The following is a 27,107-nucleotide window of genomic DNA, read 5'->3' on the forward strand; positions in this document are numbered from 1 at the left end:
CAGAAATTACAGATTTGATTTTACTCATCAACTTCGCGTCCCTTCGGGCTGTGTCATGGCATTTTGAAATACTTTTTAGTTTCAAGTATGGCAGCGTTCATGAAAAATTGAAACTTGTAGGCTTCACCGTAAACTAGAGCAGACGTCCAGCCTGTAATCCGGCAAATTGAATTCCGTAATAACCTTCAAAGTTCAAACCACACGACCTCAAAAGGAAGTTACATTAATAATACAACACATGGTGCTGATTCTGAGCACAACTAAATTTTAGAATATTCGCATCCTCTTCTTACTAATGTAATATGAAAAGAACAGACACAGTTTGACAGTTTTAAAATTAATTTAGAGCTGTCAAACCTCATGACTTTAGGTGCCAGTCACGAGCCTATTGTTTAAATTTGTAGCGTGCTCATAAATTTAGAGTATTTAAATGTAAAATTCATGTTCCGTTCTTTTTTAGCAATATTAAAAAGAAAAAGACGCAGATACTTAGATTAGAGAAAGACACGAGAATCGGCGAATCGGAAATCGGAGAAAAAGAACAAGACGTACTTACTGGAGCAGTAAGATGTAGGATGCAGTAGGTGCGACCGTAACAATAGGAAGATATTCGTCCGAGAAGATGTCCAGCTGCTGGTCTAACCGTTGCATCTTGAACTTCAATAAAATTATGTAATTATAGTCTTACAATGAATGGTAACACAGCGCTAGCGCGCAGTGTCTTTTATAGACTTTGAAACCATCCAACCGATGTGCCCAAAACCGGTTTCATTAGAAAGGCAATAATGCGAAAATGGTTTAGAGTGTTTTTTGTTTGTTTGTAGTAGAACATGCCGGGTATCCGCTAGTAATACATAATAGAGTACGTAGTATCTAAAAGATGGGCTAAGATATTAAATTATCCAGACAAAGACCAAATACTTTTACAATAGTCACGAAGCTCACACCTCGCAGGTATTTTCTCACCAATAAATAATAACCCTCTATGATCTTCTCTTAATATAAAAGTCATCCAAAGGAGTTTACGTACAATCATAGCCAAGTTATAAAAGTCTTTAAATTGAAATGAATAAGGTTGATTTTACCTATTAAAATATTTTCAAACCGTACTATCGTGCGCGTCTTTCATGAAGATAGGTAGGTTGGAGATAAAAGTGCGCGAACGTGCCTTCAAATATTCATGAAGAAAACCGCTTGAGACTAATTCCTTATAAGCTGCGGACACACTCGTTAAATCTGTATAAAGGGACTCCCTGACTGACATAATACGGTATTTTACACAAAGCGAGAAAAAAATCTAAAAATGTATAAAGATAAGTAGATAATATTATTAGCAATAAACAATCGAAAAATGTTAATTTCAGTTTATAAAACTACATAATGAATTTTGTAATTCGGATAACGGATTTAACGCTAACTTTTTATTATTTTTGTGTTTCTGCTAACTGTTGTTCATTGTCACTTTTATCACAGAGTCAGTACCTACCCATATTATAAATGCAAAAGTGTGTTTGTTTGTTGGTTTATTGGTTTGTCCTTCAATAACGTCGCAACGGAACAACCGATTGACGTGATTTTTTGCATGGGTATAGTGTGACTCTTTATCCCGGAAAATCAAAGATTTCCCACGGGATTTTTAAAAATCTAGATCCACGCGGACGAAGTCGCGGGCATCAGCTGGTATAATATAATAGTATTAACTTTTATAAAGTTCGAGTAAATTGCTGGATGACTGACCACTTTAATTCCGACATTCTACATTGAAATTAATTTCAATTTAACGCCCATGTCATTCCCTTTTCAAAATAAAATTGGTTGTTCATTTGTGCGCTCTGTCCCATTTGCTCGTTTGGTCGAATTTAATAACAGCACATTTGCAATCAGGGAGTGAAAGAAAATTGGGATAATTTTTCGGATGTTAAATAGTCCGACATGCGAACTACTTAATTAATGTAAATTAAAATTACATTACCTTAATTTTAATAGGACCAGCTGCTCGATTGTGTTAGAATGACAGCTACAATATCACGATCGCAATCACCTCTGATTGATTGTCGCTCGCTCATTATTGGCTACAATGCATTGTTGCAACAAGAGTCGCACAAATGCAGCCAATCACAACAATTGAGATTGTAATAATGATTAATGCAGATTTTACTAAATCGACCTACTGATCATTTCGTCGCCTTGCCGTTAAGCGAATGATGTCAACTGCTGGACAGCGATTCACACGCCGCTGTCTTGCGCCGTCTGCATCCAGCAGCGGCTCCGTGCGACTCATTTGATATCATCTGTCCATCTAACGGGGTCTACCAGGTAGACCCCGTTAGATGGACAGATGACTCTATGGAGTATGGACCTCATCGTAAGCATCGTGGTGTCAAGAATGATACAAATTATTTCAACTATCAGTTTAACTCATACTAAAACTTGCATAAATTGACATTGATATGACAATAACAACTGACATAATATATGTACCAATTGCAGAAATTGTCACTAATATGACAATGACAGCTGACTACTACTAGTTTTGTTGTTAGTGGACACGTGGACACTTAGCTTTAAATTGTAATAGCTTCATTTTTTAAAATTTCCTTGACAATTTACAAAGTACAGTACGCGGCCAAAAGTAATGAACATCGATTTTTTAGGAGACAGCAGATTTGTAGAGCACTGTCTCGGTCGTTGAGGCTGACAAAGCGTCATATGGGTATGAGTGACAGAGACAGCGCTCTACAAAGAAAAAAATGTTATTCTAACGGCTGATGTTCATCACTTTCGGCTGCATACTGTAAGTGTGTAATACGGCAGGTGTGCCCTCACCTTTACAATTTTCTTTTCGCATAGAATATTCTTTTACCGTGGTAAGTAAAGCGGATTCTGCTATGAGCTATGAAGATATTCGACTTAGCATTTTCATCCGGTATTTAATTTTGGTTCTGGTCTGGCTCATCTATTATCTATAGCCAGATTCATTTTCACCAGACCAGCTTCTCGCTAGACTTGCAAATTTTATTATATTATTTTCCTAGTATATCTATGCCACCGATAAGAAACCGATGGACGTTGGGGTCCCGAGGTGCTAGAATGGCGACCTCGCACCGGAAGACGCAGTGTTCGAAGACCCCCACTATGTGGACGGACGACACATGAGACGAGTCGCAGGGGGCCGCTGGATTCAGGCGGCGCAAGACCGTGGCCTGTGGAAGTGACCACAAGAGACCTATGTCCAGCAGTGGATGTCTATCGGTTGACCGATAGACACACTTTCGCATTTGTAGTATGGATCTCTTATACCGGCTTCCCACGGTGCGTAATATTGCGGACAGACGCGGACCAGCCCGCTCCGACGCATCATGGAGAGAGTATCGTCCGCGGTAGCGAAGTCTCATCGCGTCGTCGTCGGCCATGCGTGATAATTCGCAGAATCACGCACCGTGGGAAGCCAGTATTAGGAATGCGATAAAGTTACATCATACGTGATTCGATGTATAGTGTTTGGAATTTAATAAACACTGAAAATTGTTTTTCCGATAACTCTCAGAGGACCGTTTGTTTATTTAAAACGTTTTGAGTTTTATTGAAGTCGGCTCTTAGCGTAAATATTAACAATTCCAAATGTAACAAGAATTAGTACCGAATAAATTTGTGTTTGATTATTATGTTTATTCATAACTAACCAAACTAACACAATTTCTGCCCGTCAACCCGTCAATTAAGAAGTTTAATTTAACTAAAGATAGATAGATAGACTTAGCGAGAAAACTTTTTAGCTACGAGTATATAATTTAAGTAAGTAAGTACATGTTGGTTTTCCTGGTAATTGAGGCTATATAATATCCTATTCGAGGAGTCGAGGGTTCGATTCCGGGCACGCCCCTTTAACTTTTCAGAGCTATGTGCGTCTTAAGAAATCAAATGTCACTTGCTTTAACAGTGAAGGAAATCATCGTGAGGAAACCTGCATGCCTGAGGCGCCGTCCTATTGTCATCGCTCGTGCGATGATGCGTGCGTCCGACGAGAATGATCGCGCGGCCCGTGCATTCAAACAAACTGTGTTCTACTGAATGTCCTATTGAAGATTGCGCGATCATGCGATGCGTTCATATTGTATTTTATCGCACGATGAAATCGCATCGCATCATCGCACGAGCGATGACAATAGGTCGACGCCTGAGAGTTCTCCATAGTGATCAAGGTCAAGGCAACTAAAATACCTACCATTCAAATACAGATCCTACCGTAATTTCATACTCAGCCTGCGCTGTAATGTAGCGGAACATTGCTACCTAGCTCGGAATGTAGTGTCATATAAGCTTATAGAAATTGTATGGGGACCAGTAGTGCCGCGACAGGACTGTAACAGCTGGTGACAGCACTGTTCCGGCAGCGCTGCTGCGTGCAGCGTGGTTCGGAATCATACCTTTTAGTCTTACTAATTATAACTTCATAGACAATTCAACTTTACTACTTATCTAAAACAGATGGAGTCGGGAAACGTTGATAAAACACGTGCTATAAAAATCGTAGTCTAAAAAAATTACAATACTTACATAAAAAATTTTACTTTCTCAATACTGAATAAATTAGATTTATTAAGTTTATAATACTATAAATACTTACCTAATGGAAAATATAGCACACTAAATTGTGAAATGAAAACAAAATTAAATCTTTTTATTGCTTTCATGATATTTCAGGTGAAGAACTAAATACTGGTATCAACACAGTTTAGCAATTGTACAGTCGTTTAGTAGTCGTGCCGCCAAGCGATTTAGTGTTCCGGTACGATGCCGTGTAGAAACCGATCAGGGGTATGAGTTTAATGAAACTGCCATACCCATCGATACATCGATGGCCATATCCCTTTGATCTTTTATCGTTTTGTATTTTATGTCTTTTTTCTTGTACCATTATTTGTATTTAAATTTATTATTAATCATTTAGTTAGTGTAAGTGGCACTGCCGTTCTAATAAGATATAAAAAAAAATCCCTTCCAAGTTAGCCCGCTTCCATCTTAGACTGCATCATGACTTAGATACCCTCAGATGAGATTACAATCAAGAGCTTTGTATCTGAATATAAAAAAAGTATAAGGCATTAAGTCTGACAAGGAGTCTCGATTACGTTGAAATTGTACTTATTATTATCTTGGCAAAATGTATTTAGTGATGTTGAGGTCTGGTGTGCTGACGCCATCGATGGCTGACGCTCAACAAGCCTTCAATTTGCCTATGGTCCAGGCTAGATTGTATTAACCGCAGTAAACATAGATCTTTGTAGGTAACTGAAATATGAGTTGCATTGTTGCGTGGTGCATAAAATAACTTAGGTATACTTATGATTTGGTTGAGATCCGGAACTAGGGTTGCCAGGCGTCCGGATAAAGCCGGACATATGTAGGCTTTTTGAATGCGTGTCCGGCCAAAGTAAACGGTGTCCGGCTTGTCCGGCTTTTGTTAGGCTTTTTACATTTCGCAAACGAGCGTGGCCGAGCGCAGGCAAGTCGACTGTCGGTCGCTCCCGCAGGAGGCAGTGCCGCCCGACAATAAGATTTATGACAATAATAAAAAGCTTGATTTTACATACAATTTTTCTGTCGTACCTATTTATACTAAGACACAAAATCCTCAATAATGTAGGGAGTCCGACCTTTCTACCCAAATGTCCGGCCAAACTGGCTGGTCTGTCCGGCCATTAGGATTGGCGATCTAGCAACCCTATCCGGAACAAACTCAACATGATCACGACGTATTAAATTTGCAGGTAGGTACATGCAGTATTCCATCGTTCCCTACTAAATGGTTGCTAAACTGTTAAATTAGAAGCCCAGAAATTACGAGTGCTTGTATTTCGCAACTCAAATGAGTTTAAAGCGAAAAAGAGGCGTTTATATCAGTCGTTAAAACATAACTCACATTTAACTAGGTATAAAATATTTTCGTGTGGTCTGCTTATTGTTCAACTTTAGTCAGGATGTGTATTGGGTGATAAGCGCTAGCGGGACGGAACGTAGATTATATATTTTTTAAATTTTATACCTAGTGACACTGGCTATTTTTTTAAATAATGCAATATAGATAGCAGGGCAGTCGTGTTTTCATTTTTTTGGACTAATGATGGAAGGGAAGCCTCGGACGGAAGCTAGTATATGTACCTAAATAATATATATTATACAGTACGCGACCGAAAGTAATGTACACCGGCCTATTATTTTATCAATGATTTTCATTGATAAAATAATATTTCGCGCATACGAGTATAATAAACGTACGAAATGTGTAACTAAATTATTATTTAATATATTATAAGTATTGATTATTCTAAGTAGAGATTAATAATCAGCACTCATCACATATTATTTAAAAGGCTTAAAGAATTTAATACCAAAAAATGCATAAAATAATTCACCTTAAGAATTTTTTATTTGAATGTAAAACTCATTTGAATTTGAATTATTTTTAACACATTTTGTTGCCACATTCACATCTGACAAGAATACCTACAAATATTTACCGGTAAGTATCGATTGCACCACATCACTATTAAAGAGCCGTAAAAAAACAGACACACAAAACGTAATTTTTGTCTCCGGGATTAAAAAATAGACTATGGACTGTTTTAAGCGACTTCATCCACTTATATAACTAGTTCATCTAATCTTCCCACCATCCATCTTAATAATGGAGTAAAATGTAAAAGAAGCTAAACTTTTCCGTTTTCCCGCCCGTACACACGTAACAGCCTTCCCGCGCTTTGCAGATATTTATTACCGACCGGTTGCTCGCAGTACTTTTAGCGGAGCGTCGAGCGGAGCGGCGCGCTTTGCCAATGATATTATAATGTAAAAGAAGCTAAACTTTTCCGTTTTACCGCTCGTGCACCTAATAGCCTTCCCCCGCTTTGCTGAGATTTATTACCGACCGGTTGCTCGCAGTACTTTTAGGCTTTAGCCATAGAGTAAAGTAATACACTGGAAATAGAGAGCCTTCTCATAAGATTTTAATGTCACCCAAATTCCTAATGCAAACCTAGCACCATCTATTAGTTGGTCAACTACAACTGTAACTGTATACATACCTATAGGTATCTACATACATATATACCTACTATACCTATATATAAATAGGTGGTACCTACTACGTGCATTATATAGGTAAACCAAAACCACAATAGACCTTTGACTTTACAGTGTTTTATTGAGTTTCAAAACAAGTATTAATTTAACAATAATACTTAATTTATTAGTGAATTGAAAACAATAAAACACTGAAAAGTCAAAGATCCATGTGATTTTGGTTTATCTATTTAATGCACGCAGTGTAACAGGACCACCTTTTTATTGGCACCTTAATTATTATAGGTTCATTGGAATAACAACACTGATTGTGATTTACTTTTTATTTTTATTATGTCTCACAGATCACTAAATGTTAATTTCACGAGAAGACGAAGAAGAAACCACTCGACTCGACGTACTAGTAACGGAATTTACCTTTCGCCAAAACAGAAAAAACAAAACACCATGCCGATTCAAAACACAAATGGCAGCCATTTGCAATCTCTGACCATAGAGTAAAGTAAATCAAGCAATAATTTAGTTCATGTGACCAACTAATAGACGGCGCTAATAAAAACTACAATAGGTGATAATAAGCGACTTTCCGGCCCCTGGCTTTAGCGGAGCGTCGAGCGGAGCGGCAGCACGGCGCGCCTTGCCTATGACATCATAATGTAAAAGAAGTTAGCCCAGACTTTACCATACATTTCGCCTTAAACTTTTCCGTTTTCCGGTAAGTGCTAGAGGTTTTTTTTACATAACGCCAACTGTATCTTTATGAACTGTGGCAGAGTAAACTAGGTATGGTATAGCTACACGACAGGTCGAAATAGCAATCGGGGAGGGAACGCCCCGCACACCCGCACAGCCCCCGCACTAACCCAGTGCGGGCGAGCGCGGGTGATGTGAGGGTGTGCGGGGCGTCACCTCGACTTACCCCGATCGCCATTTCGATCTGTCGCGGACTATATATGTGGTGTGTCACTTTTCCAGTTAACTAATGTTCATCTAATTTCCTTTCCTAAGGAAAATGTAAAAGAAGTTTTTCCTGCCTGTAACACGTATAGGTACCTACAGCCTTCCCGCGCCTGCAGAGATTTATTGCCGACCGGTTGCTCACAGTTACCTTATGTAACTGCCCATTATTGTACCATAAACAACTAGAGATTAGACGCACGTTCCTTCACTTGCATGAAAATAAAAGGTAAATAATTTAATGTGCTCAGGATGAGTTTCTTAATCTAAGTAGGATGTTGGAGATACATATACTGTTCTAAGAACCTATATACTCTGTGAATTATGACTAGCTGTAACTTAGTTGTACATCATCATCATGATCAACCCATCACCGGCTCACTACAGAGAACGGGTCTCCTCTCAGAGTGAGAAGGGATTTGGCCATAGTCTACCACGCTGGCCATGTGCGGATTGGTAGACTTCACACACCTTTGAGAACATTATGGAGAACTCTCGGGCATGCAGGTTTCCTCACGATGTTTTCCTTCACCGTTAAAGCAAGTGATATTTAATTAATTAAAACGCACATAACTCCGAAAAGTTAGAGGTGCGTGCCCGGGATCGAACCCCCGACCTCCGATTAAAAGGCGGACGTCCTAACCACTAGGCTATCATAGCTCAGTTGTTCATGCATAGGTAAACATGTCCGGTCCACTTTAACAACACGCCCCGCTTCAATAACTCCTATTGGCCTTTACAATCGCTGCCGTCCCCCAGGTCTGCATTTATTCCCAGGCCACTAAGACGGAGACCACGGGTCTCCTCTTAGAATGATATGGGTTTGGCCATAGTCTCCCACGCTGGTCAAGTGCAAATTGAAAGCCTTCACACGCCTTTGAGAACATTATGAAAAACTCTCAGGCATACAAGTTTCCTCACGATGTTTTTCTTCACCGTTATAGCATTTGATATTTAATTGCCTAAAACTCTGAGAGGTTAGAGGGCTCGAACCTCGGACCTCCCTACCATGAGGCCGACGTCTTAACCACTACGTTATCACCACAATGTCAATGAGTAGCTAATCATTATTACCGAAATTGCTTCCGGCTCCCTAGCTGTTGTTCATGCATATGTAAACATGACCGATTTACTTGGACAAAACGCCGCTTCAATAGCCCCTATTGGCCCAAACAATCGCTCCCGTCCCCCAGGTGTGCCATTATTCCCAGCCCCTAAGACGGGAAGCGGCTGGATACGCACGGGCTATGGGATACTATGGAATAATTGACTTTTATTTGAATGTAATTTACTATTGTGACAAGGGACCAAATGAAAGCGTGTATCTTCTACAAACTTACTAAAATAGGCGGAAGTTAGAGGGAAGTGTTTTTGTATAAAATAAATAAGTAAATAAATAAATATTTTTGTTCAGTTAAACTTTTACAAGAATTTTTGAATCGTCAGCTGCATCTACCACTGGTTCGAAATGCCTTTCCTACCGAGAAGAACCAGCAAGAAACTCGGCGGTTGCTCTTTTATATACAATATTAATTCATTTGAGATACAATATTATGCCATGAGTCTACCAATCCGCACATGGCCAGCGTGGTGGACTATGGCCAAAACCCTTCTCACTCTGAGAGGAGACCCGTGCTCTGTAGTGAGCCGGTTATGGGTTGATCATGATGATGATTATGCCATGTATGAAAAGTATTTGCAGTCCTGAGCGTTGCTGGAACGAGCTGCAGGTCAAATCCACGCTCTTTTATCATTTAGATAATCTTCAATTGTGTAATATGCTTATTTCAGGAGCATACTTTTAATAGATTTTGTAAACTTGTGTAAAGGCAAGTCCAAAATAGTTTGCGGGATTTCGTCATAAAAGGTTATACCCATACCTACAAATGACTTTTGGACTTTCCTGAGGCGGAAGGTAGGAGTTGCGGTTTCTTGTTAGCCTATTGTGTAGATCACCAATTTTCTGTAACTAAGAATATTTTGTCTTACAAAAATTATGTTATTGTACATATATTGCGAAGCTACTGTAAGGATACATATTTCCTTAAATTTCTCTCGAATTATTTAGTTCCAAATACCTACGATCTAAGAAAGATTCCATCTCACAAGTGCTAACTTCAAACTCTCCCATTAGTGAGAACAATGCCCATCTTTATAGCTGTTGTTTGTTTTAAGAGGTACTTATCTTTTAAAGAATTAAGTACAAATTTTATGTAATGTGTAAAAAATGTGTTTTTCGAAATGGCTATTTTTAATGACTTATAATACCCGGCACGACCTAGCTTTGCAGTCAAAGCATATTGAATTTCGCGAGCAAAATGCAGAATGCCCAATTTTATTATCTAGCAATGTAGTTTATTCCTTGAATTCATCGACAAAGACTTTGCAATGCTGTACGTTTATATTAATTGCAGCAAGTCTATACTATTTTATTAAATATCACTTGCTTGAACGTTGAAGGAAAACATCGTGAGGAAACTTGCATGCCTGAGCCTGAGAGTTCTTTGACTAATTAAAAGATACGCTCGAGGCACAAATCTTATCTTTCGTATGCAATTTAATTTGAGGAACTTATCTCGATTTTCCCTTAGACATTGGTGAACAATAATTAAATATCTCTGTTTACAAACGGAGCTTAGGAGCTTCTGAAATAATTTTGCTTCGTATCGTATCGTTCGATATGAAAACGAAAGATACCGTTACTTTAAAATGAGAAATGAGGCTTTTACGTCGAAGCAACGACAGGCGCCAATACGGTAAGTACAAAATGGATATTACCCAAAGAATTTCTAAGTACTACTTCGTAGCACTTAGAATAATACACCTTAATAAGCTTTTAATGAGCAACACGTTGCAGTCTATTTCATGACAACGTCACTCGTGCTGTAGAAACTGAAATAAAAACTACCTACCTACCATGTGGCCCTATGGCATGCCGCATTGTAGCTGAGCACTATGTTGATTTGGCGTAAATGAAGCTTCACAGTATCCCGATTCTCATGTAGATATAAATAGCTGACTGTATGAGTATTTGATAAATACTCACAGTCAGTTATACAGCAATCGACTCCACTCGCTGCGTACGATTTGCGCAGGCCCTTAAACCCTTATTCCAAACGTGCGCTTCCAAAGTATTTGGGGTAATCTACCCTTAGTATAAATGCGAAAGTGTGTTTGTTTGTTGGTTTGTTCTGCAATCACGTCGCAAAGGTGCAATGGATTGACGTGATATTTTGCATGGTTATAGATAAAGACCTGGAGAGTGACATAGGCTACTTTTTATCCCGGAAAATCAAAGAGTTCCTACGGGATTTTTAAAAAACATAATTCCACGCGGATGCAGTCGCGGGCATCAGCTAGTTACTAATAAAAAAGAAATTCAACAGTCAAACTGAGTCTCAAAGTGGGAACAGTCTTTTCAACGCTCATGATGTCGTAGGTATGATGACATTTAGTAGTTTACGATGGGCGGTAAATTCCTGCGGTATCTTATCGGATGATATACGGCCTTTTACTGTAATAACACGAGCTTTATGACCTACTCGGATTGAGTGCCAGATAGTTTTGGATAAGTAGGTATAACCTACGCGACGGGTTGCGAAGCTGAAGTGGCAAAGGGCAGGGCACATAGTTCGTAAAACTATGAAACTGATTTACAGCAATTGCAAATCTTGTATTTTTAATCAAGTTATTAAAATAACACTTTGTACGTAGTCGCAAACAAGTGAAATGAACCCGATCTGCTCGTATTTCCGAACTTCTAATCCGCGGATATCACAGACTCAAGGGTCCCCTTTCTTTGATTCTATCAAACCTATTGTATTCCCAAGGGTGGCCAAGGGGATCTTTGATAATAAGAAACGTCTGGTTTGGTACTTTAAGTTATCAAGTTCTTTGTTAGGTGATTTTTGGTACTTGGATAAGATCGATTTTATGACTTAACCAAATTCAAACTAACCATCATAAAAGTATCAGATTAGGAGATCATAAATTGAATATATCTACATTCTACATATAAAAGGATAAACTTACTAACGTATACTTATGTCGATTATGTCTTTTGGTCTAGAAACTTAGCACTTGAGATGTTATTTCACTGTATAAGTACCTACTATCTAATAATGTCTGTCTGTCACTAAAGTTTAAGTATTTGAGGTACAAAACTAATATAAACTTTTTACTTTTACCTTAACAAAAATACACAAGTTGTAATTTTTAAATAAAACGAAAAGTATAAAACTTTCCACATTTGAAAATGGCGCCATATAGCCGCCATATTGAATTTTTGCAAACAAAAAATAGCCAGAGTCACTCAAGATAATGTAAGAACTCTAACGATACCGAATCTGTTCAGGTATATTTAGAAGTTCATTTCGTATTATATTCAGTTCGTATTACAGCCAGGTAGCTCAATTTTTCAATTTTTCTTCCTGCCTTCGCCGCGCAAGTTGACAGCTGTCACACGTCAATTGCCTGGACATGATGACAACGTACATAATACGTTTGTATGGAGAAACGCGTGAAAAGTGTAACCTTAAGTGTGATCGTTACGTCCAATGTCCATGTATCTAACAACCCCGAAAGTTAATGATGTAGGTAGGTAAATATGTTCGGGGAAAGATTACGTTGGGAGTTGCGGATGACTTCTGGGACACATCTTGCTTTAGATCCCGCACACAGATGCACTTCGAACCCTCTGGAGTCTGGACCCTTTGTATTATTACTTTGTGATATAGAGTAATGAGTTTCATGACAGTCGTTAACATATAGACGTTCATTGCTGGACATAGGTCTTTTGTAGGGAAAGTTGAAAATACCAATAGATACTTGTTCATGAACACATTTTTTTTTCTTGTGATTTTTTCCTTTACTTGTGCTATGATACCTATCTGCCAAATTTCATGATTCTAGGTCAACGGCAAGTAACCCTATAGGTTTTCTGACAGACCCGACAGCCGGACAGACGGAAGGTGATCTTATAAGGGTTTCTTTTTCCTTTTCAGGTACGTAACCCTAAAAACAATGATTTTTGTTTTCATTACAAAATGATCTAATCTAGTCGATATGAATGTTCGAATCAAATGTTTTATACCTAAACTTACTTACGGCCGCGACTTCGTCCGCGTAAACTACACAAACTCCAAACTCCTTTTTGAGCCCGTTAGGGGTTGAATTTTCAAAAAACATTTCTTAGCGGATGTCTACGTCATATAGCATGCCAAATTTCAACCCAATCGGTCCAGTAGTTTGAGCTGTGCGTTAATAGATCTGTCAATCAGTCAGTCGGCTATTCGTTTTATAATATTTAGATAACTTTTAAAATAACATAATATGACCATTAACACTTCAACTGCCCTTATTTTTCGCAGGGTGCCACATGTCATGTGCCTACTACAAGAATGTGTTACGATGGTGATCCTGTGCCTATTACATGTATATATATACATGTATATATATACTTTTAAAATAACATAATATGACCATTAAATTACTGTTCACTGAAGTTCATGTTATTTATTTATCTAGGTACATCAAAGCTAACTTACTAAAGGAAAATACGTTATTTATGTTAAATTTGGGACCGATCTATTTCGATGGTTCTACCAACCAGCATTATAAATTTAATGGTCCTTCGAACCAGATTTCTACAGTAAAATATAGCAAACTATTTATAGTGAATCAATAATAAACGATTCCATTTCGTCTCTTACATTGTATACTGAGTCGATTAAGGGTAAGACACTAGTGACAAATCCATACCCATATTATACATGCGAAAGTGTGTTTGTTTGTTGATTTGTCCTTCAATCACATCGCAACGGAGCAACGGATTGACGTGATTTTTTGCGTGGTTAGGTATAGTCAAAGACCTGGAGAGTGACATAGGCTACTTTTTATGCCGGAAAATCAAACAATTCCAACGGTATTTTGAAACCTGGGACGTCGTGGGCATCAATCACAAACCAACAAATCATCAAATCAACAAACCAATAAACTAACAAACAAACACACTTTCGCATTTATAATAGGTATGGTTAGGGATTATAAATGCCGAAGTGTGTTTGTTTCTTTGTCCTTCCTTTTTGTCACAGAAATCTAGTTGAAAGGACAGAGAGTAACATAGGCCACTTTTTATTTCGGAAAATCAAAGAGTTCCCATGGGATTTTTAAAAACCTAAATCTACGCGGACGAAGTCACAGGCATGAGCTGGTAAATTTTAAAAGTAATATCTTGTACTATATCTTATATTGGTAGCTGTGGTAGCCTAGTGGGTAGGACGTCCGCCTTCCAATCGGAGGTCGGGAGTTCGATCCCGGGCACGCACCTCTAACTTTTCGGAGTTATGTGCGTTTTAAATATCACTTGCTTTAACGGTAAACGAAAACATCGTGAGGAAACCTGCATGCCTGAGAGTTCTCCATAATGTTCTCAAAGGTGTGTGAAGTCTACCAATCCGCACATGGCCAGCGTGGTAGACTATGGCCAAAACCCTTCTCACTCTGAGAGGAGACCCGTGCTCTGTAGTGAATGGGTGTGATGGGTTGATCATGATGATGATGATGATGATGATGATATCTTATATTTATATCTTGTAATAGGTATATTCTAAGGAGTTCAAAACTCGCTTTCCTTTATCATCATCAATCATCGTCCAATATTCATCCTCCGTTGGTTATCTAAGGTCTCTTTTAGGCCACAATTAAATGTAAAAGTGCGTCTGTCTGTTTGCTTGCTAGCTTTTCACGGCCCATCAGTTCAACCGATTTTGACAAAAGGTACAGAGATCGCTTGCGTCCCGGAGACGGACATGTTATCGCAGGAAATCAAAGAGTTATCCCACGGGATTATCAAAAAACCCAAATCCACTCCGAAGAAGTCGCGAGTATCATTTATTTGGTACAGAGATAGCTTGCATCTGGAGACGAATATAGGCTACTTTTTATCCCGGAAATCAAAGTTCCTAAAAGTTTTGTAGAAAATTGAAATTCACACGGACGAAGTCGTGGGAATCATCTGGTATCTGTATAATATCTTCGCGTATTGCATGTGAAATGTGCATCGGAGCAAAAGCATCTTCTTGTAAACAACATACCGCATGGTGCATGCCGTTTACAATTTACAACTTGAATCATCGCCATCTGGGTTGTTACAACTACACTTTTGAATAAACAAAGCTATCTGGTACGAGTATTTCAATGTCATTTTATAGTTAAAATGGAGTGTACATTCGGTTACAGAAATCTCTGAACCGAATTGTATAATTATATTTTGAATAAAAAGTCGACATGTTGAGATGGCAATCGGGGTATGAGGTGGGGGACGCACCGCATACCCGCAAGTCACCCACACTATCCCCCACCGAGTTAACGCGGGAGCTGTGCGGAAGTGCGGGGCGTTTCCACCTCGATTGCCATCTCGATCTGTCGCTTACTATACCTCATAAAAATAATGCTCACGACTTCGTCCGCGTGGACTACACAAATTTCAATATAAATAACAGACTCCTTCATTTACAATTCCATTAACAATCCAAACTATTTTTATTATACTTATTATTTTTATTTATTTTATTTAGCGTCGAAAATGTTAGCATCGAATACACAATACAATTACCTTGGCCAAATAATTCAATTAGGTAGAAGCAATTTCGACGAGGAAGCCAACAGAAGAATTCGGCTAGGTTGGGCAGCTTTTGGGAAACTGAGTGAAGTCTTCTCATCGTCAATTCCTCAGTGCATGAAGACCAAGTGAGTTCCTGAGTGTCTTTAACCAGTGTGTTCTTCCCGTCCCCACCTATGGTGCTGAAACGTGGACACTGACAAACGGCCTTGTTCTCAAATTCAAAGTCGCTCAGCGAGCTATGGAGAGGGCTATGTTAGGAGTTTCCATGACGGATGAGATCCGAAATGAGGAAATCCGCAGGAGAACCAAGGTCACTGACATAGCCCAAACTATTAGCAAGCTGAAGTGGCAGTGGGCCAGGTTATGCCTGTCGTAGAGGCGATGGCCGTTGGAGCCGGAAAGTCCTTGAGTGGAGACCGTGTTTAAGCAAGCGTAGTGTGGGACGCCCTCCAGCACGATGGACCGACGATATAAAGAGGCTGGCGGGTAGTGGCTGGGTGAGGAAGGCTGAGGACTGGGTGTGGTGGCGCTCTTTAGGGAAGGCCTATGTCCAACAGTGGATGTCCACAGGCTGATGATAAAGATGATGGTGATGATTTTTATTTAACATTAATTTCATTAGTTAACTTTTTTTATATCGACGGTATTAGAGTTAAGGCAACTTTTGCAAGACTTGAAACTGGTTTCATAAACTAATAACTGTAAGGTAATCGAAGGCTCAAGATCGGATAAAAAGTTTTATTACAGTCTACAGATTGAAGACATTAAACTTTTAAGTCCACTAATAAACTAATAACTTTATTTTCAACTTAGACTACCTTCGTTTATTCGACGCAAGCGATTTCCAACCACGAATGTTGAAACAGATAGTAGTTACCTATTACTGTAAAAGTGGATTTAAAGTTTCCCTAGCGGGCTCCCCAGCCTTTTTCATACAAAGCAACTCTGAATTTGGCCTTTCTCCGTGCCTCTGAGAAGTTGCTAATGCTATCGGTTCCGGTAATTATTACTAAGTAATATCTGATAAAAATCGTAAAAACTAACAGTCGAAATTGGACTCTTATTTGAATCGTATGTGGAACGTGGAAGGATCTGGGATTCCGAATGCAATATCCATTACCTATATATTACAAGAAAATCTCTACCATTAATTATTATGTGTCAATGGATCGGGGTCACACTCTCAACAATATGGGTATAATATGATGTAGGTTATAAGGTACAATAATTGAAGTAGGTTATTTAACAATGGTTGTATAATTCAACAATCTTACTCTCTAGCATTGTGACAATTTGAATAAATGACTCAAAGTCAATGTTCTGTGAAATGAAACAACGCTACGAGTTCCTTTTTATAAGTTTGAACCGTCGAAACTTGATTCAGACGTTTCCAATACCGAACCGATTCAGTATTGGCAATGCAAAATGTTAGTTTCAAGCCTTTTGCTTAATTAAACCGTCGTAAAATATCGATTCATTGAAATATAAGCACAAATTACTATCTGACTAGAAATTCTGAATCAAAGTATTGAGTATTAAACTAGCTAATGCCCACGACTTCGTCTACGTGGATTTAGGTTTTCAAAAATACCGTGCGAACTCTTTGAATAATTGTCATGATAAAAAATTTTACAAAAAAAATAAAAACCGACTTCGTTACACAAACACTAAAAATTGAAAAATAATTTAATTTATTACCGATTATATTATGTATACAAGAGTTAATATAGTTCCATAATAATACTTTTTGGTGCCGGTGCCAATTAGCTTTAGCTGCGCGAATCGTCTAGACTTCATATTTTTATGGGACTCCACAATGGCACCTCATTGGCACCGACCCCAAAAAATATTATTATGGAACTATATTAACTCTTGTATACATAATATAATCGGTAATAAATTAAATTATTTTTCAATTTTTAGTGTTTGTGTAACGAAGTCGGTTTTTATTTTTTTTGTAAAATTTTTTTATTTCACAATTTTTAGTGGCCCCATGGAATTATGCTATGACTGGTTAAAAATCTACTGTTTACTAAGCTATTACACTGATCGCGAGCAATTTACTCTTATCCGTTGAGGAGTTCCAGTATCTATCTTCGAAGATGTTCATCAGATCTTCACCAAATTGAAATGGGACCAACTTTGAAGTATACCCTTTCAAACAAAAAAAGAATTTTCAAAATCGGTCCAGGCGTTTTCGAGTAATCGGGGAACATACATAAAAAATAAAAAATAAAAAAATAAAAAAGATTCCGACGAATTGAGAACCTCCTCCTTTTTTTGAAGTCGGTTAAAAAAGTAGCTTAAAATGTTTAAATGGCAAAAAAAGTACTTACGTCGCAACAATCCATTCCTCTGTTGCGCTGTAATTAAAGGACAAACAAACACACTTTCGCATTTATAATTTGAGTAGGTAGTGATATTGAGTTTTTTTTAAAGATTATTAGCCATGTTAAATGACTAATATTCCCATTTCCTCTCCAACTAAGCGCCAGGCTTGTGCTAGAAGTAGGTACGACAATAGTACAACGGGCGGGGTTTGAACCGTCTACCTTTCGGTTTTCAGTCCACTCCTTTACCGGTTGAGCTATTGAGGCTCTTTGAATTATTTGCAATGGTTTGTCGTGGTAGTTCCATATAATATAGCTAATTCTAATAGGCTACAATCTGGCCGCTAGATAATATCGTGAGTGCAGATATTATGAGAGGTAAAAGACTTTTAAAAAATCGGATGTCCAAAATTGGGCATAGTACCTACTTAGGCGAGAATATGTAGGAAAGCGGATCCCGTCTAAGTGGAACAACGCTAAATCGAAGAAGATAGCAATTCGATGAGAGAAAAGTCGTTACCTACCCTATACCTAAGATTACAGCTAACCATTTTTCAGATCCTAATATTCACCTTTAATCTTAAGATCATTCCCAAGTTCGAAATAATATGTAAAAGCATTACCCTTTCCTTGTATAAAAAACCAATTTTACACCGTAAAAAACCGTCAAAGGCAATTTACTTTGCGGGAATATATTGCGCAAGTTAGAGCCGTTAATCTTTGCTCACACGTTGTCTCCTATAAAGGAAAAGTGAAACATATGTTTTCAGTCACGAAACTGGAAGAGTTATGAATTTCCACTCCTTTCGTACGTTAATATGGCCAAATGTGTGTAACTTTTATATGGTTCTACTTTGTGGTACAACTACAAAATCGAAACTTCTCCACTATTATAAATTAACTAGCTTATGCCCGCAACTTCACCCGACTACATTAATTTCAAACCCAACGGGTTTACCCCTTTAGGGATTTAGTTTTCTAAAATCCTTTCTTAGCGCATGTCTACGTTATAATATAATAGTAATTGACGAAGTTGTAAGCTAGTTTAATTAATAAGTGTGCGGATCTCGCGAGAATTGATATGAAAGTTTAAAAGTAAGAAAATAATATACCTAAGTACTCTCCAATTTTTATCAAAATACGGTTCACTTGAATTCAATATATAAGCAGACTTTGCTTGCATGCTTTTTCTTGGTGTCACAACTTATCCCGATAAATAAACTTAACTAACTTAACTCATAAAAATCATAGTTTTCTTTAAGTATTTTGATTTAAATAAGACCTACTTTTGGTTTGGTACAGGTGCGGCAGATAAAGAAGCAGACGAGGAGGAGGGCAGTGCTGCGGCAGGACCTGCCGACGACACAGAGGACGACACTGAACATGGCAAGCACATCCTGCCGCTTGCCGCTCACCCGCCTATCATGTATGTAATCCTTCTTCTTCTTCTTCAATCAAACTTTCTCCTTCTTCTTCAGCTGCCTCTACGACTAACAAAGGTTCGCGGTCAGTTCTTACATTTTAGCGAGGCAAGAATATCAAATCTCTCTTATATCTTCTAAAAATCCAAATGTTTTTGTTGCAGTGAGGTGTCGGCCAGCATGCAAGACTTCTTTAAAATGTTGGACGAAAAGATTGAAAAGGTATTCATGCTTAATGCTATAGTAAATAGTTTGTTGTTTGTTTTATATTTCTTAAAGATAAAGTTAAATAAAAACTTTCTTATCCAGGGTAAAGACTACGATTCTTCAAGTGAGACTGAAATACGATTAGAAAGAGAACGAAGAAAGAAATTAATAGAGCAATGGAGATCTGCATCGCAATCTAGTCAATCCTCTCTAGCTCAGCCAAGTCCCCCTACCCCGGCAAGGAGACGAATGCCAAGGGCTATCCCCCAACCGCCAGAGCGTCATAGCAGTCCCGGAACAGTCAGAAGGTGCTTAAAACAACAACATGTTCCAGAAGGCATATCTCCGCCGCCTAGAAGATCACACAGTGCGCAATCTCACCATCCGCCAGACTTAAGACAAGTCAATGGAGACAACTGGCACGACCCCACAAAGTCTCCAGTTAAAAGGCCACAAAGTGCTGGCTCCAATTGGAAAAGCAACCCAAAGGTTGCACCTTACAATCAAAAACCAAAGAAAAACGAAGTCAACGAAAACCAAAGATCAATCCAAAAAGATTCTGATATGTGTCAACCAGTCAATGCTAGTCAAGATGTATCTCAAATAACATATAACCCTACATTCCAAACTCACAGTCCCGCTCACTCAGCGAAACAGCCTTACATAGCGCAAATCATAAGCTACCCAATGTCTCAGGTCCAACAAGTGACTCCTCCTTCACCCCCGAAGTACATCGCTCCGCCGGAAGAGTACCAGGATCCTCAAAATAATATTGTAGATAATAAGTTCAGTGGTACTCAAACACAAACACCAAGTCAGCCACCACAAGTAAATCCACAATCTCACATTTACTATATTCATGGAAATGCAACAACAAACGTTTCAAATCAACAAGACTTGGTGCAGCAAAGACAACAAACTGCTCTACATCTGCAGCAATACGTAGCAATGAAGCAAGCGCAACAGCAAATGTTTACATATCTACAAAAAGGTCCGCATACAGTTTTTCCAAACGTAGATTTTGCTCAGGTACCGAATCCGAGGATATACGAAGGAGAAGAGTTTACTCCCCAATACGGTCACCCGGCATTGAGACCGCACAGTGCACCCACTCCTGTGGGAGTCGTTAGACCGATGCCAATAACTCCTAGTTTTAGTCCATTGCCAGATGGAACACATATGGTTCAAATGCCAATGTGGCCGCATATGCCTCCAGTTGTATCAACAATGGGGCCGTGGATACCCGGCCAAGGCCATGAAATGCAATACTACCCGCAATCTCAGTTTATGCCAATGTATAGAGCGAGTTCCGCCGGTTCCGCGGGAACTCTAACGAGATACCATAAGAAGGAAGCGAGTGATGTTGATGTAAAGAACGTGTGCCAAAGTATAAATTTAGTAAGGCAGAAGCAAGTCGGTCAAATCGTGTCAATACCTGGCCAGGAACTGACTGTGTGCAATAATACGAGCGACAGTCCGAGTCCTGCGTCCGTGAGTACTGACAGCGGGGTTTCCCCGGGCAACAGCGTGCCCGGTTCCAAAGCCTCAGTCTTCAGCCAACCTCCCGCGGCTGCAGACTCCTTCAACACTGTAGATAACAAAAATAAGAAGGTGAAACCTGCACCATTCGCGCGATCTCTGAAAAACTCTAAAAGTTTAGACTCTTAGCAACTTTGTAATTATGTAGATTTTCTAAGTGTACGTAGGTTCTAGTCTGATTATGTAAATTATAGGGAAATTAGTTTCATCAGCTTTTCATTGTATAGTTCGAGCATTTTTATCGGTCGATGTTAAAAAGTTTGTCGATGTCGTCTATTCTGAATATCAATATCAACTATCATCGTTTCTCGAACTCTTTCTATGAAGTTCATTTCTATTGTAATTATTTTCATGTAAGTAAATGAATCTAGGAGATTATAAGGAGCTGTTTAGCACTGTGCCTTGCAGTCATACGAATGAAGCTCATTCGACTTTTGCTTTTGATTGAAATTATTACGAACGATACTATGGTCTATGTACTTATATATTATTTGCGATGACGAATGATGAATTTAGTTAAGAAACGGGTATGTACCTATATTGTTGTATTATTTATTTATTATTTATCAACAAAATTAAATAAAACTTACTCTAAATGTATGTTTAGATGAAGACATGTAAATGGTACCTCCACGTACCGAACGATGCATTTTAAATTATCCATTAATTATAAAGACTAAGGAAAGATTTTGTTTTATTTTATTTCACCATGGACGGTGCAAATAAAGGTTCAAGTTTGACACCATTGTACGGCTCATCACGATCATCATCATCATCAACCCATCGTCGGCTGACTACTGAACGCGGATCTCCTCTTGGAATGAAAAGAGATAAATATTTTATTTAAAAATATTTTTATAACATAACAATAAGCACAATATTGTGTGCGTAAAATAGACCCTCGCCGAACGCTGCTTGATTAAGGTTTCAAAATTCGCATGCAAAGTCGCATGTTGCTGCTCCAGCGTGAAACAGCCTTTATAATAAACGCATAGTCAGAAATAATCCGCATATATACTAGGTCAGCGAGGGGTCAACGACCTCGCATCTAAATCGCTATTGGGGAATCTATGAAAGGAATAAATTTGCTTGACAGACCAGAATTGGCGAAGTTTATGAATTTTATATGATGCATGCAAAGCGAATTGAACAAGCCAAAAATATCCTTTAGTAACTAGTAGATATAATAGATATACTGTGTGTGTCTATCTGTCTGTTACCTTTTCACGACTCAACCGCCCGCTCCGATCATAACGCGATCAAATAGTATTTTTTTTAATTAATCACACAGCAAGTACTTATCTGTGAACTTTCGACCTTTAGACTTTTTAATTTCGAAGCGACTATACCAGAGAGAGTAGAAAACATAAATATGGTAAGTTGCGAAGGTTTTTATAACTGTGTAAGTATATTTTTTGTGATTGATTCAAAGCAACAACGTTATTAATGTTAAAAAATATATACATAATCTCATTACGTTATGGCAACTCGGCTGAGCTTTATTTCGTAGCTCAAATGAATTAGGGCGAAGAGTGACGTCATCAAGTACCACAGGTTACCAGCAGTACTAGAAATTATTCAAAGCTTAAACCGCCGAAAGGTTATGTCACAGAGCAAGTATCTGTGAACTTTCGACCTTTGGACTTTTTAATTTTGAGGCGAATATAGCAGAGAGAGCAGAAAACTTAAATGTTATGGCAAACTGTGAAGGTTTTTTTAACTGTGTGAATTTTATGTACTTATCTTAGTAGTTCTAATAAAATAGAATAGAATAGGTATATTTTTATTCACATAACCTTTTATAAGTGATTTCAAGTAATTTACCACTGGTTCGGAATAGGTACAGTTATTCAAAGCAACGGACTACTTTTATTTTAGTAAAAATAAATATAATTTCATTAATCATTACATTATGGGCTATGGCAAGTCGGCTCGCCTTTATTTCGCAGCTCAAGTGAATTTGTGAGCGTAGGGCGAAGAGTGACGTCACCAAGAACCACAGGTTGCACTGTGCACGGTACTAGGTCGAAAGGTCAGGTCACAGAGCAAGTATCTGTGAACTTTCGAACTATAGACTTTTTAATTTCGATGTGACTATACCAAAAGCAGAAGACATTAAATATGGCAAGTTACCTACGAAGGTGTTTGGTGTATTTTTTGTAATAGTACAACTTATTACTTAGTATGCACCTACTTATAGACAGAGTTACAATCTCTATATATAAAAATGAAAATGTGTTTCTGATCGCAAATCTTGAGAGTAGCTGAACCGATTTCGCTAATTCTTTTTTTATAATATTCCTTGAAGTACGAGGATGGTTCTTACGGAGAGAAAAATTTAATTCAACCTCCCCCTCAATTTTCTAAACTCCACCCGAGCGAAGCCGGGGCGGGTCAACTAGTTGTCAATAAAGTAAAAATATTCATTACATTATGGCAAGTCAAGCCGGCTTTATTCCGAAGCACAAATGAATTTAAAAAATTCCAATACACGAGTGCTTTGGCAAAAACTAACTAAAAAGTACAACTTTTCACATTTGAAAATGGAATGTCATCTAAAACCACAGGTTAGACAGCGCTAGAAATTATTCAATGCTCAACAAAACGTCAAAAGGTCAGGTCACAGAGTAAAGTGAACTTTCGACCTTTGTACTTTTGCTAAGATCTTTTTTTACCTATGTGTATTTCATATAATATCCTACCTGTGATTCAAAGCAATTCAGTAAGTGATTATCTTCTAAATATATATAAGGAAAAGGCGACTGACTGACTGACTGACTGACTGATCTATCATCGCACAGCTCAAACTACTGGACGGATAGGGCTGAAATTTGGCATGCAGATAGCTATTAGGTATGAGGCATCCGCTAAGAAAGGATTTTTGATAAGTCAACTCCTAGGGGGGTGAAATAGGGGTTTGAAATTTGTGTAGTCCATGCGGACGAAGTCGCGAGCATAAGCTAGTCAAAATATATAAAAGGAAAAGGTGACTGACTGACTGACTGATCTATCAACGCACAGCTCAAACTACTGGACGGATAGGGCGGAAATTTGGCATGCAGATAACTATTTTGACGTACCTAGGCATTCGCTAAGAAAGGATTTTTGAAAGTTCAACGCCTAAGGCTCCTTGAGCCTCAATAGCTCAACAGGTAAAGGAGTGGACTGAAAACCGAAAGGTCGACGGTTCAAACCCCGCCCGTTGCACTATTGTCGTACCTACTCCTAGCACAAGCTTTACGCTTAGTTGGAGGGGAAAGGGGAATATTAGTCATTTAACATGGCTAATATTCTTTAAAAAAAAAAAAAAAAAGGGGGTGAAATAGGGGTTTGAAATTTGTGTAGTCCACGCGGACCTAGTCGCGAGCATTAAGCTAGTTATCGTTTTATAGTAAGAAAATAAATGGAATCGCATACATTAGCTTGGCTTTATTTCGCAGCTCAAATGAAATTCGCGAGCGTGGGGCGCGGAGTGGCTGCAGGTCATTGACCCCACACCCCTATAGTCTCAGTTTGCCGAGATGCTGCGTTTGAAGCACTTGCATATTATTATGTCAATATTAACTAAATTCGTCAGCCTCTTATACTCTACTAGCGACCCGCCCCGGCTTCGCATGGGTGCAGTGTAGATACTAATGTGGTGTCAGTGAGATTTCAATGTTCCTAGGGATCTCTAATTTTTTGAGACTTAATCTACACCTATAAACCTTCCTCTTGAATCACTCTATCTATTGGTGAAAACCGCATTAAAATCCGTTGCGTAGTTTAAAGAATCTACGCGTTCATACATACATACATACATACATACATACAGACAGCGGGAAGCGACTTTATTTTATACTATGTAACTAGCGACCCGCCCCGGCTTCGCATGGGTGCAGTGTAGATACTAATGTGGTGTCAGTGAGATTTCAATTTTCCTAGGGATCTCTAATTTTTTGAGACTCAAACTATACCTGTAAACCTTCCTCTTGAATCACTGTATCTATTGGTGAAAACTGCATTAAAATCCGTTGCGTCGTTTATATACGCGTTCATACATACATACATACAGGCAGCGGGAAGCGACTTTATTTTATACTATGTAAAGATAAAGATCCACCCACGGAAAGAAATCAGTATAGCGCTCTCTACTTTGACTCATAATGGTAAGCGCCCATTAAAATTTTGCCTCTATCCCCTCTCTATTATTTGTACGGGATTACATAACAGAGAGAGCACTATACTAACTTCTTTCCGTGGATAAGGTACATAGACAAGTACACCCAAATAGAGAGAGCGTGAGTTGTTGCCCCCAGCACACCCCCCAGCGTGTGTTGGGGGCAATACGCAGAGAAACTTTCAGCTTTTATAAAATAACGAAGATCTGGCACGTGCTGGCTCTTAGTCCAAAATTAAAGTTGCGGGCTACTTAGTTTAATAAGCTGGTTACCTTTCCAAGGTATTTTTAAGGACTGATGAATAGATGAGTAAACTTGAGAAAGTTACTTGAGCAAGTTACTCGACTGAGGTGAAACGCACCTGAGCTCAGGCCATCGGGGTCAGAGAGCAAGACATTGATGATCATCGCACAATTAAAAACTGTTTACTTAAAATGTAAGTCAACCCAGTTTAGAAGGCTTTAGTTGGTTTTTAAAATAAAGTAAGTGCGACGAATTAAGAACCTTTTCGAAATTAGATTTTATAAAGTAAAAAAATAAAAAATAAAAATAAAAAAAGTAAAGGAAGCTGGAAGGAATCTCTGTTTAGAGCATAAGCATTTCCAAGCATTTTCCAGTACTTGGTAACTACAATTTTGGTAAATGAAAAAAAAAAAACACTACCTATATTATAAATGTGAAAATGTGTTTGTTTTTTGATTTGTTGGTTTATTGGTTTGTTGGTTATTGTTCCTTCAATCACGTCGATCCGTTGCTCCGTTGCGACGTGTTTTTTGCATAGGTATAGTTAAATACCTGGAGAGTGACATAGGCTACTTCTTATCCCGGGAAATCAAAGAGTTCACGCGGGATTTTTAAAAACCTAAATCTACACGTACGAATAGTCGCGGGCATCAGCTAGTAAATGATAAGTTTTTAATTATTTAATGGGTTATACATAAAAGTTATTACGAGTTATGATAGTAAGTAATTATAAAAAATACTGCAATAAAATCGAGCAATGTTCAGAATGATCACTCTAAAATAAAGAATGATTTTGCGCTCTTGTGAGGCGAGTAGGTAAGTAGGTATAATGTAGAACGGCAATTCAGAACGTATGGAAGCACTGCAAGTCCTCACTTAGCACTCAATGGCGCCGCCACAATGCTTGGCGACACTACGCCGGAAGCAATCGAGCGAATGTGAAGAACGCTTCTTTACGAGCACACCCTATAAGCTCGCACTGAAGATTACGCACGTTTTAAAGGTTCCGTACCCAAAGGGTAAAACGGAGCCCTTTTAATATCAATCTGCTGTCTGTCTGTTTGTTGTCTGTCTGTCCGCGTGTCACAGGTCTATGGCTCGAAGATGAAATTGATGAAAATTTTCCGAGAGCAACCACAGAGTCTTCACTGTAAAATAAGGAATGAAATTGCACTGTTTCTGTCAGACGAGTAAAATGGCAACGTGCTATTTCACTTTGAAAACATTACACTCCTCTTTTGGGCAGCCGTGGTAAAAGGTACCCAAACTAAGGCGGCGACTAGCGACATCTGCCGGATATTAGCTCGTCTGCAGCCCCTATAGCTGACGGCACGATTGTTTCCGGAGAGAGCTATCACGGCGCTACACTAGGGTCAGGGGTGTATTTTAAGATTTGGCGCGTGGGCCAATAAGGATTATACGTATAAATTAACGAAAAAAAACTTTACCATTCGTTAATAATTTATTGAAAATCAATTTTTGACGGTGACGCGCTGTTACACCTCTAGCCATCGGTCACACATTGCTGAATTGCCATAAATTG

At 38.5% G+C, this 27,107-nt stretch overlaps 1 protein-coding gene across 2 annotated transcripts in view; it reads left to right on the plus strand.

Annotated features, from left to right (window-relative positions):
- The window catches only part of tow (target of wingless), a 70,681-nt gene extending 48,835 nt beyond the window's left edge, over positions 1 to 21,846 (plus strand). For both annotated transcript variants that reach the window (XM_034985003.2, XM_069497997.1), the window contains 3 exons: positions 19,297 to 19,420; positions 19,580 to 19,637; positions 19,725 to 21,846. In XM_034985003.2, coding sequence (XP_034840894.1) covers positions 19,297 to 19,420; positions 19,580 to 19,637; positions 19,725 to 21,290 — 1,748 coding nt within the window. In that variant the 3' untranslated portion in view covers positions 21,291 to 21,846. The remainder of the gene's footprint in view (positions 1 to 19,296; positions 19,421 to 19,579; positions 19,638 to 19,724) is intronic.
- Positions 21,847 to 27,107: the final 5,261 nt, after the last annotated feature.

Source organism: Maniola hyperantus, chromosome 4 (genome assembly GCF_902806685.2).
Source record: "Maniola hyperantus chromosome 4, iAphHyp1.2, whole genome shotgun sequence".
In the NCBI taxonomy this organism is placed as follows: Eukaryota; Metazoa; Arthropoda; class Insecta; order Lepidoptera; family Nymphalidae; genus Maniola; species Maniola hyperantus.